The 12,630-nt window shown below is 53.9% G+C and overlaps 1 protein-coding gene across 1 annotated transcript in view; it reads right to left on the bottom strand.

Annotated features, from left to right (window-relative positions):
• Positions 1–12,630, bottom strand: part of LIMD1 (LIM domain containing 1) — a 53,295-nt gene that overhangs the window by 16,476 nt on the left and 24,189 nt on the right. Inside the window, exon 2 of the mRNA XM_056129488.1 lies at positions 11,445–11,546. Coding sequence (XP_055985463.1) covers positions 11,445–11,546 — 102 coding nt within the window. The remainder of the gene's footprint in view (positions 1–11,444; positions 11,547–12,630) is intronic.

The raw sequence follows: 12,630 nt of genomic DNA, 5'->3' as shown, positions 1-12,630 counted from the left end.
AGAAGGAAATGACACTCCAGCCCACGAAATCTCACCTCGATGTCTGGCAGCTCTGCCAGTGCCCTCAGGGACGACACATATAGGCAGGTCACCAGACTGGGGACAGATCCGGGGCCTGTGGGTGGGGAGGAAAGGCTGAGGAGGGAGGCAGAGAGGGGCCAAACGCTAGGTAAACTCCAACCTGGCCCTCCCTGCAGCACGCTGGCTCTCCTCTGCCTTCACCATCCAGACCCAACCTTGCTCGTGGAGCCCCAAGATGAGAGTGGCCACTGGGTGGCACCACACCACCGCCAGCTGGGGACAGGGCGGGGGAGAGTCACTGGTCGTTGGCCACGGAACTAAGGGGACTGGCCCTGGAGCCAGCTGAACTCCGTCACCACAATCTGCGGTTGCACGGGACAGACCTTTGGCCCACACCAGAGAGGTCAGGCGAGGTAGCAGCCTGAAAGAGGTGACTGAAACAACAGAACTGAGCAACAGAACCGCGATCTGAACCTGGTGTCATGGGAGCCAAGTCCACAGCCGCCCACCACCCCACATGGCCCCAAATGGAGTCCTGGACAGGGGGAAGAAGGCACGTCTATTTCCATTTTTTTTTCTTTTGGAAGAGACGGCTTATACCTGGCGCTGTGCTCAGGGGTCATGCCTGGCTCTATGTGCAAAGAGCTGGGCTCAATCCAGGGTTGGCTACATGCAAGGTGAGTGCCCCAACCGGGCACCAACATTGTCCCAGTGCAGAGGTTTCCTGGGCCTCTTCCCCCTGTCCTGGGGTGGGGGTGGGGGACGGGTTACCCTGTCCCCACGCATTTCAAAGGGCAGAGTCAGAGGCTACCAAGCAACCGAGGACCCAAATGCCATGCCGAATGCCGAATGCCGAATGCCGAATGCCGAGGAAACAGCCAGGTTGTGTCAGGGCTCCTATCCACAGGGGGTGAAATGCAACCAGGCTTCGAGTGAAGGGGGAATCTCCCCCGAAACTGGAACAAAGGCAGAACTGCAGACCAATGGAACAGGGTTGAATACACTGACATCTCTCCTCAATCATATGCTCATCTAATCTTTGATAAAGGTGCAAGTAATGTGAAGTGGAGTAAGGAAAGCCTCTTTAATAAATTGTGTTGGCATCACTGGACGGCTACATGCAAAAAAATAGGCTCAGAACTCTGCCTAACACCATGTACAAAAGTAAGATCAAAATGGATTAAAGACCTCAACATCAGACCAGAAACCATAAGGTGCATTGAAGATAAAGTTGGCAAAACCCTCCATGACATTGAAGCTAATGGTATCTTCAAAGATGCCACGCCACTGGCCGAGCAAGTGAAAACAGAGATAGATAAATGGGACTATCTTAAACTAAGAAGCTTCTGCACCTCCAAAGAAACAGTGACCAAAGTACAAAGACAGTCTACAGAATGGGAAAGGATATTCACCGAATACACATCTGACAAGGGGTTGATATCCAGGATATACAAAATACTGGTTAAACTCCACAAGAAGAAAACATCCAACCCCATCCAAAAATGGGGCAATGAAATGAACAGAAACTTTCTCAAAGAAGAAATCCGAATGGCAAAAAAGCACATGAGAAAATGCTCTACATCATTAATCATCAGGGAGATGCAGATCAAAACCACAATGAGATACCATCTCACACCTCAGAGACTGGCCCACATTCAAAAGAACAAAAGCAACCGATGCTGGCGTGGATGTGGCGAGAAAGGGACACTCCTTCACTGTTGGTGGGAATGTCCACTGGTTCAGCCCTTCTGGAAAACAGTATGGACGATTCTCAAAAAATTAGAAATTGAGCTCCCATTTGACCCAGCAATACCACTCCTGGGAATATATCCCAGAGAGGCAAAAATGTATAGTCGAAGTGACATCTGCACTTGTTTGTTCATTGCAGCCCTCTTTACAATAGCCAGAAACTGGAAGAAACCTGAATGCCCAAGAACAGATGACTGGTTAAAGAAACTTTGGTACATCTACACAATGGAGTACTATGTAGCTCTTAGAAAAGATGAAGTCATGAAATTTACATACAAGTGGTACAATATGGAAAGTATCATGCTAAGCGAAATGAGTCAGAAAGAGAGGGATAGACATAAAAGGATTGCATTCATCTGGGGGATATAAAGTAACAAAATATGAGATTAATACCCAAGAATAGCTGAGATCAGCACCAGGAGGATTACTCCATAGCTTAGAGGCCGGCTGGGTATTCTAGGGGAAAGCGCAGTTCAGATAGAGAAGGGAGCACCAAATAAAGGATGTTTGGAGGATCCTCCCAGGAGGGGAGATGCATGTCGAAAGTAGACTATGGACTGAACATGTTTGCCACTCAATGCCTCTTTTGCAGACCACAACACCCAAAAGGAGAGAGAGAACACAGGGGATTGCCCTGCCACAGAGACGGGGGGATGGGGGGATGGGGGTGGGAGGGATATTATCCATGGTGGTGGAAAATGGGCACTGGTGGAGGGATGGGTATCTGATCATTGTATAATTGAAACCAAAGCACAAAAAATTGTAAATCTACAACTTTAAAAAAAATAAAATAAAATAAAGGGAAAAAAAAAAAAGAAAATAGTGCAATGGTTCTCCAACTTCCGCGTGCTTCAGAACTGCCGGGTACATTTGTCACGATCCAGCCAGGCAGGTCCCCTTCCCAGATACTCTGTTTCCGGGGGCAGCTGGGGGGGCACTCCTCTGACCTATCCCCAGGGACGCTGACGGTGGGTGCTGGGCCGGGGACCCAACTTGGGGGACACCTGAGTGGGAAGTGGCTTCAGGATGGTCTCTGAACTGGCATGTCCCGATTCATTTCTGTCAGACCTAAGTGCTCAGTAAGGCCTGAGTGCCCCTGATGACCTTTGCTGGCCCTCGCCATGGAGGCCGAAGTGTGGTGGTGAGCAGTCTCTGGTCTGCAGATCCAGGGCTGGCTTCCAGGAGACAGCAGGCGAGAGGCCCAACCCAAGACACATGCCCGTTTCCCGAAGCCTCAGCCGGAGCTCATCTTGTTTTCAGATGACTACAGTCTCTACAACATTGACAAACGTTTTACAGATGCATCAAGAATGCACTCTCAAAACGTGCCTTCGGTGCCATGATGAATATTTCACGTTGGTTGTAAGGTGTTTTTTTTTTCTGGGTCACACCCAGGTGATTCTCAGGGGTTACTCCGGGCTCTGCACTCCTGGCAGTGCCTAGGAGACCATATGGGATGCAGAAGGTTGAACTCGGGTTGGCTACATATAAGGCAAACACTTTACTCACTACACTATTGCTTTGGCCCCTGTAAAGGTAAAGGTAAAGGTAAAGGCCCTCCCGTTGATCGTCGATTTGCTCGAGCGGGCCCAGTAACGTCTCCATTGGAGACTTTGTTGTTACTGTGTCTGGCATATCGAATACTCTCGGTAGCTTGCCGGGCTCTCCAAGAGGGGCGGAGGAATCGAACTCGGGTCGGCCATGTTGGCCGCTTGTAAGGCGAATGCCCTACCCGCTGTGCTATCGCTTGGCCCCTGTAAGGGGTCTTTACTAGGGAAAAGAGAGAAAATGCAGGGGCGGGGGGAAAGTCAAAGTAGCTGGATTAAGAAAAGGGTCACAGGGGCCAGAGCAATAGCACAGTGCGTAGGGCGTTTGCCTTGCACACGGCTGACCCTGGTTTGATTCCCAGAATCCCACATGGTCCCCTGAGCACTGCTAGAAGTAATTCCTCAGTGCAGAGCCAGGTATAACCCCTGAGCATCACTGGGTATAACCAAAAAGGCAAAAAAATAAAAATAAAAAAGGGTCACAGAGAGTCAGACTCACCACATCCATCTTTCTCCCTTCTCTCCTGAAACACCGTCTCTGGGGGGCTGGAGTGGATAGTACAATCGATGGGCATTTGCCTTGCACGCAACCAACCCGGGTTTCCTCCCTGGCACCCTTTATGGTCCCTGAGCCCCGCCAGGAGTGATCCTTGAGCACAGAGCCAGGAGGAAGCAGGGTATGACCCCCAAACAAACAAACAAACAAACAAGCAAAAAACAGAGAAACTCCTTATCTGTCTGGAAGTCACTGGACTTAACTGCAAGGCTTCACTATACATTTTAGTTTCTGGAATACCTCCCTAAAAAGTCAAAATGTGATGGTCTGCCCAACAACGAGAACAGTTCTGGAGAGGAAGAAGTGAGATTTGGAGGTCAGATGTGCTTCTACTGACTTATCCCCCTCGGGAGGGCTTCGACTCCTGTCTAGCGATGGCTGCTAACTACAAGCAGCTCCATGCTCGGAAGGCAAAACTAAGTGAAAATAAACTTATTCAAGGACTTGGACCGAATTCAAGTCCCGTTATCTAAATCCCTGAAGTTACCTGTGACTGGAACAGGGGCATAAATTCACAAAGGCTGGGTAGGTGCAAAGTCTACCCCATGCCTCCCCATCTTTCCCAAAGTGGTTTTGTGTGTTTCCTCTCCCCCCCCCCGCCCCCACCCAGAATCAAAGTGTTTTAACGCAGAAAAACTATTGCTAACAATAAGGCTCAAGAGAGACCCAGCAACCAACCACTCAGCATCAGCTGGGACTTCCCAGGGCCGTGTGGCCTCTGTGGGCTGAGGAATGAAGCACTGGGCCGGGTCCTTGGGTGCCCACCGCCCATGACAGAGAGGCGGCCTGTCACGTAAGGCCCGGAATCCTTGGCAGAGGGTGGGGAGGACAGAACTGGGAATCACGGTGAGGAATCCAGCACGGCAAAAAGCTCTGACTCGGGGTTTGGCAAGTCCCAGAGCCCCTTCAACGGGCTTCAGTTTGAATCTTTTTTTTTTTTTTTTGGTTGTGGTGGGGGGGGAGCTGGAGGGAGCACATCTGGCGATGCTCAGGGGTTACTCCTGGCTCTGCACTCAGGAATTACTCCTGGCAGTGCTCCAGGGACCACATGGGATGCCGAGGATCGAACCCAGGCCAGCCTAAGGTGTAGGGCAAGCACCTTACCTTCTGTACTATAGCTCAACTCAATCTTTTTCTATTTTTGTTTAAGGGTCCCACCGAGCTGTGCTCAGGACTTCCTTGTTCTCTCCCTTTCTCCTCCCTCTCCCCCGCTCCTCCCTGTTCTCCCTTCCTCCCCTGTCCTCCCTCTCTCCCTCTGTCCTCTCTGTCTTCTCTCTCCTCTCTAGCCTCCCTCTCTCCTCCCTCTCCCCCAGCTGCACAGCCCACACCCCAGACCATTTCTCCGTTGCCCAAAGATTTCCTTCAATATCTGCCCACTTTCCCTTCCTCGCATTCTTGATCTCCAGTTTTTTCCCAGCTGACTCATTCAGCTCATGCAGAAATGCTGCACCCAGGGGGACCACGCAACTGCTCAAAAATTCACGGGTCAAAGGGCCTTCCCAAGGCCCAGATCTCTCCTCCGGGTGCACCCGCCCAGCCCTCCCTGGAATCCACTGCCCTCCTCCACGTCCCCGGCCTCTGGGTGCCATATTCACCACCGCCCCTGCCCAGCCGAGGCCTGACAAGTCACGGTTGAGTGCCCGCGGCCAACGCCGGCCTTCCATCTCAAATACGTTCCCTCCCAGTGTGACAAACAGGGCCTGATGGCTAGTGGCGGCAAGGGCAGCTGTCCACGCCATCCTGGGCTCAAGATCCAACTGGGTGGGGACCCTGGCCACCAGCCAATGCAACACCCCAGCAGCCGTCTGCAGAAGGAGGTGACATGGCTGGCCTCAGTGGATGGCTAGGAGGGTCAGGGGTCTGAGGGCCAGAATAGATAATTGGGGGGCGGGGGTCAGGCCAAGAGGAAGTGATGGAGTTCACCTGCACATGACTTGGCAGTACTGGGGGGGACCTGGGCAGCAGCCTGCCCCGAAGGAAGGGCAGAACCTCCTGGGGAGACTCCATGCATTTAGAGTCCAGAGCTTCCTCAAGGCCGGGCCCGCAAGGTGGCTGATAGTCAACCGAGGAGGAAAAATTGTCTCCAGGTGTAGTTCTCAGACTTTAACTGGCAGCGCTGGGGCTCCAACCCCTGCCACCCCCCACAGAGCCGCATCTAGATTCTGCAAGGAAAACTAGGGTCTGGCCAGAGACCCCTACTCCGGAGGCAGGAACTTGCCGACTGCTGTGGCCCTGGAGCATGGGCTGGTCCACAGAGCACCTCGCTTCTCGTGGGCCGGCGACACCAGCTCAGGTTCCCCCAGATCACAGAGGCAGGCGGCCCACGAACTCAGACCCTCCCTCCCTTCCTGGGTGTGAGAGCATGAAAAGACGCGGCAAAATCCCCACACAGGGCCCAGTGCTTGCCGCAGTCTGGGGGCAGCGGATAGGAGGGGTGCTGTGGGGTCCGGTTGGAGTTCCCAAAGCCTCTCCCACACCAGGAAGGTGAACCTCGGGGTAACCTCCATTCGCACCCCAGCACCATCCCCCGTACCTGGGTGGCCCTCTCGGAGCTGGCCCTGAGCTCAGAGGGGGCTGGCTGCCCGTAGTCTCCACCTCACGTCCCAGGCCCCATGTGCCACAGGCTTCTGGGGAGAACCTTGCCCACCCTTGTCCAAGTCACCTGGGAGAGAGATGGCCACGTGAGCAGGGGCCGGGGGCCGTGTGGCTCCCAGAGGACGCTGATCCGCATGAAATGAACAGAATCTTCCTTCTTTGATTTTTTTGTTCTGTTTTTTTTGGGGGGTGGGGGCGCACCTGGCACTGCTCAGATGTTACTCCTGACTCTGCACTCAGGGATCACTCCTGGAGGTGTCCAGGGGACCCTACGGGAGCCAGGGATAGAACCCCGGGACAGAATTCTGGGTTGGCCACACTCACAGCAGCACCCTGCTAGCTGTGCTCTCTCTCCAGCCCCAGAGTCTTCCTTCTGAGACCCACCGCGGCCTGGGATGAGCATGGGTGGCCCCCTCCACCCTCAGTCTCTTCTGGAAGGTGCCACAGAACCCCACTTTTTAAAAAAATTTATTAGTGAAACACCATGAGGTACAGTTGTAGACTTACAAATTTTTGTGCTTGGGTTTCAGTTATACAATGATCGAGTACCCATCCCTCCACCAGTGCCCATTTTCCACCACCACGGGTCCCAGTATCCCTCCCACCACCCATCCCTCCCATCCCACCCTGCCTCTGTGGCAGGGCATTCCCTTTTATGGAGAACCCCACTTGACCCCTTTCTTCCCTCTTATTCTACCTCTCTCAAGCCACGAAGGGCGCCAGCTCCTCCTCAGGCAGGCCACTTGACACAGAGCGTCCAGACGTGGTTGTCTGGGGCCAGTGGTCAAGGCTGTGTCTGTCCTTCCTTATCTCCCCTTATCCCCCACCCCCAGAAGACAGGGGCCAGGATAGAGACTCCAGGGGTGGCAGGGAGACGAGAGCCCAGAGCCCACCAGGAAAAGAGGGACGTGCAGGACTAGTAGGGACTCAGGAGCCTTGGGACTCAGTGCTAGCCCCATGGGTGGTTTTTGTGTTTTTACTTTTTTACTGAATCACTGTGAGACAGACCCTTACAAAGCTGTTCATGATTGGATTTCGGTCATACAGTATTCCAACACCCATCCCTGCACCAGTGTACATTTCCCAGCATCAGTGTCCCCAGGTTCCCTCCCATTACCCCACCCCCACCCCACCCCCTACCTGCCTTTATGGTAGGCGCTTCTTCCCACCACCACCCTCCTTTTGGGCATTGTGGTTTGCAATATTGATACTGAAAGGTTATCAAGAATATCCCTTTACCTACTTTTAGCACTCAGATCTTGGCCAGCATGCTCATTCCCTGCTATTACTGTCACACTGTCTCTTCTCTATCTTATCTACCCTCAGCCCCCCCACCCCCACACACACACTTGTGGTTAATTCCATGATCACGATCATGATCATGATCACAATCATCCTGTTGTTCATCGATTGCCTCGAGCAGGCACCAGTAACGTCTCCTTCGTCCTAGCCCTGAGATTTTAAAAAGTGCCATGTTCAAGGCTCTTTCAGGGTTAGGAGAATGAGACCCATCATTGTTACTGGTATTTGGCATATTGGGTACGCCACGGGGAGTTTGCCAGACTCTGCCGTGTGGGCAGGTCACATTCGGTAGCCTGCCAGGTTGTCCAAAGTAAGAATGAGATAATAAGATGTCACGCACAATTCCATGGGCGGGTTTTTCATCCCAAGAAATGCTCTTCCCCGCTTCCTCTTCCACCCAGGAAGCCGGGGAGGACCAGATGAGCTGGCAGCCGCTGTGCCCAAAGCAGTTCCCAGGAAGCTTGAGTTACGGGAACAGAGTCAATGAGGAACCACTCAGACAGATGCCTGGGCTGTCCACACTCTTCAGAACCCTGCAGTGGGCACATGGCCTGTGGAGGGCGCTACAGGTACGCAGGGGCCCAGGGTAAGGGAATGCCACAACTCCCACTTTCTTTTTTTGTTGTTGTTGTTTGCTTCTCTTTGTTTCGGGGCCACACCCAGCCATGCTCAGGGCTTACTCCTTACTCAGGAATCACTCCTGGTGGCTCTGGGGACCCTATGGTGCCGGGGATCCACCCAGGTCAGCTACGTGCAGGACAAGTGCCCTACCCACTGCCCTATGTATCTCCCAGACCCTCAATATTCACTTTCTCCCCAAGCTTCTGCCCGTGCCTTAGACAGATCTCTGAGGACTGGAGTCCCCGAGAAGTTTGGGGCTCTCAGTCTCTCCACGACAGCACCAGCAGAGAGCAGGGAACAAGGCAGGTGAAAAGGGTCCTTTCTGCTGAAACAGAGAAGACATCTGGGAAGAGGAGGTATCTGGGCCAGATCCTCAAAGTTCCAACACACGGAATGAGCGGGGCAAGGAGATTCCAGGGATGAGTGTGAGCAGAGACAGGGAAGGAGAAGGAAGCAGGAATAATGCCGAGAGCAGCTCACAACAGCCTTCGAGGCTGGGCCAGATGGGGTCCCAGCTGGGCCCAAGCTGGAACAAACTGACTCATCATTAAGTTTTCCTTCCCTGCAACTTTTTTTTTTTATTTTCTGGTTTTTGGGCCACACCCAGTGGTGCTCAGGGATTGCTCCTAGCTCTGCACTCAGGAATCACTCCTAGCAGTGCTTGAGGGACCCCTACGGCATGCGAGGGATTGAACCCGGGTCGGATGTGCATAAGGCAAGTGCCCAACCCGCCGACTATCACTCTGGTCCCTGCAACTTTCTTTCTTTTTTTTATTTTTTGCTTTTTGGGTCACACCTAGTGATGTAGAGGGATTATTCCTGGCTTTGCACTTAGGAATTACCCCTGGCAGTGCTCAGGGCACCATATGGGATGCTGGGAATCAAACCTGGGACGGACGTGTGCAAGGCAAATGTCCGACCCACTGTGCTATCACTCCAGCCCCTCCCTGCAACTTTCTTAGCTGAAATGCCTGAGTCAAATAAAGAACTCCTACAACATTTCTCCTCCTCACCCCCAGAAAATGGAGCCAATAGAGGCAGACGTGGGCGCCAGAGCCAAAGGCGATTTCTACGAGTGCGTGTGACCACAGTTCTGGCTCAGATAAAAGGCAAACGCATGCTGCAGAGTTTTGTTTTGACTCGTCACCTAATAAGAGAACCAATAAGTAAGCTGTGATGAGCGGGGAGGGAGAGATGGCGGGGGGGAGGGGGGGGGAGGGGGGGAGGGAGGGCAAGGAGGCAGGCATGTGCCACCTTCAAAAACGCTGATGTGCATGCACCCAGGAAGTGGAACCAACGGCACCAGCCCAGCTCCAGGGAGCAGCCACCCAACCCCCCCCCCCCCCACAGGTACTGCCCAGAACAGGAAGCGCACGGGGAACTCTCAAACGCTTTCTGAGAGCAGAGCTCCCTGGCCCCAGGACCCCCACAGCCACGCAAGCCCCTTCAGCTTCGTTGTGTTCTCGATGCTGCATGGGTGTTGGCTGGGGTGGGCCCTGCGGTGCCAGGGACTAGGCCGAGGGTCTCCGGCAGGCGGGCACATGCTGGCCATGTGTGCACTCAGTCAACTTCCTGACTCATCTCAGAGCCCCCACTATGCTTCCCGAGGAAGTGAAATGCGTGTCGTGGAGAGACTGAGAGCCCCAAATGCGTGTCTGCATGTGGAACGTAAACTCTCAGGCACGTGTCTCGGAGAACCACCATGAGGAGGGAGGCTCGGAATGTAGGCACGCAGCTGGGCCATTGGCTGGACTGGGCAGGAGCCAGGTTCACTCTCCCCTGGGGACCTTCTTGGGCTGCACCATGAGCCAGCTGAGAGCAAGAGCAAGCCTCCCCCTGCCCTGCCCCCCGGCCCTCTGGTGGGCTTCCGGAGAAGCCCGACACCCGCAAGCTCAGGCAGCTCACGGCAGCCCTGCCCTGGACTCACCAGGACCTCTGAGAAAGCAGAGGCCCCACTCCAGAAATCTCACCCAAGAGCCTGATTCTACAGCTCAAAGTGGGGCCAGAGCAACGCGGGCTTTAAAAACCTCCTGGGAGCAACCAGCACAGGAAGACAGCAGGCCACAGGAGCCGACCCTTAGTGGAAGACGCTGGGGAGAGCCTGGCTTGCCACTGACAGACGAGAGCCTCGGTCCCTGACAAGAGTATCTCAGAACAGAAGTGCATGTCAGACAGAGACCATAAAAGAAGCACAATTCACAGGCTAGAAATTTACCTCGGGGACAGAGCAGAGGCTCCTTGTGTACGTGAGACCTACTGCTGCCAAAATAGAAAAGAAAAGAAATGAAAAGAAAAGAAAAGAAAAGAAAAGAAAAGAAAAGAAAAGAAAGCAGCACACTCCACGACTTGGTCAGACTTGGCAAACACCCTGAAGTATGCCGGTATCTTCCACTGGGTGTGTCATTAATTCAGTGAGCCATTTGCTGAGGGCAATGCTGGCCTGGATTCCAGATGCCCAGGTGTGCCGTGTTGGTTATAAGGTAGGTGCCATGAACCCGGGATGCCCACAGATGCTTGTGCTGACAGGAAGTGGCACTGAGTGCATGTACACACACACGCGCGCGCGCATGCATGACACAGGTGGTGACGCATTGCCATGTACACACACGCACATGCGTGACATGGGCAGTGATTACACTGCCATGCACACATGCGCACACGTGCACACACACACACACACACACACACACACACACACACACACACACACATACATGGGCACTCATGCACTCCACACTCATGAAGCGGCCTCCAATTCAAGGATCAAGGTCCGAGAGTGAAAAGGTGTCCCTCTGGGCTCAGCAATCACCTTTGGGTGGGCTGGAGTGTGTGTGGGGGGCAGTAATGTACAAAGCAGCTGATGGCGAGTCCCCGTGCCTTGTCGCCCCTTCCCACTAGTCCGAGACCTTCTGATAGGCATCAAAAGCTGATATAATCAGGGACAGCCCTGAACGCACTTGTCACATGCGTGTGTGTGCTGGAGGCGGGAAGCCCTGCCTCCCTCCCACTCCCCCCCCTTCTCTGCCCCACCCCCAGCCAGCCCGGACACTTACTGCAGGCCGCACAGGTGAAGCAGGCGTCGTGGTACAGGCTCCCCATGGCCTGGCAGGCCTGGCCGGCCCCGAACACCCCTTTGCTGCACTTCACGCAGGCTCCTGCAAGGACAAGAACATACCAGTGAGTCAGGAGGGAAATGGGAGAGACTGAGCAAAGGGGGAGAGGCGCCCTCCCCCTCACCAGCCCCAAAGCCTAGGGATGAGTCCTCCGTCATGCCTCCCTCTCACCCTCTCTCACCTCCCCACGGCAGGGACCAGCCACAAGGACAGCCTCTGGGACATCAAAAGCCGACTCCACCCTCCATCCCAGCAGGCTCAAGTGAGCCTCACTCCGTGCACCAGCCCACTCTCCTGAGCAAAGCTGTACAAGGCTGCATCCACCATGGCCATACTATACCCTGCAAGCATTCAGGGGGAGCAATTTCTTGTCTTTTCTTTGTTTTTTTTTTTTTTTTTTTTTTTGGCTATTGAGCCATGCCTGGCTGTGCTCAGGTTCAGTCCTGGCTCTACACTCAAGAATCTTGGTGTGACCATATGAGGTGCCAGGCATTGCATCGGAGTCTCCTGCATGCAAGGCATGTGCTCAGCCCCTCTCAGCAACCCCCAGCCCTCAGGCATCTTCTCTAATTGTGGTTCCTTCGGTCATGCTGTTTTCCGGTGGCAGCCTTCTGCCCAGAGTGTAGAAACCCTGGTGTGCGAGAATGCCTGTCTTCCCACTCAGCAATCCTTCACGCCATGCCCCACATCTCCCCACCTATCCCAGCAGGATCCCAGAGAATACACCGAGTCAGCACCTTAAAGCTGACTCATCACATCCCACCCCATGGAGCAGGGTGACCATCAGGAGGAACAGTCATGTGTCAGCCAAGAAAACAGGAGGTAGGAAGACTCCTTCATCGGGAGCTCCAGGATCACAAGTGTTGGTTATCTGCAGTTCTTCTGGTTTCAACATGTCACTGTGGAAACTTTCAGTCATGCAGGAATGTTGAAGGGGGGCACCCTGGGCCTGCCATCCCCATCCTCAAACTGCCAGCATTTTGCTATCCCCTTCTCAGATACGCCATCTCGTTTTCAAAGGACTGCAAAGACCCAGACCACAGTTCACTTCACCCTTGCCCCAAGCTTAAGCCATGTCTACCAGCATCAGCAGTGAGAGGGGATGCCCTCTTCATTATTTTCCACA

Source organism: Sorex fumeus, unplaced genomic scaffold, assembly GCF_029834395.1.
Source record: "Sorex fumeus unplaced genomic scaffold, SorFum_2.1 ptg000072l, whole genome shotgun sequence".
NCBI classification, from domain to species: domain Eukaryota; kingdom Metazoa; phylum Chordata; class Mammalia; order Eulipotyphla; family Soricidae; genus Sorex; species Sorex fumeus.
The sequence above is the reverse complement of the archived record's forward strand: the minus strand, read 5'-3'. Positions and strand labels throughout refer to the sequence as shown.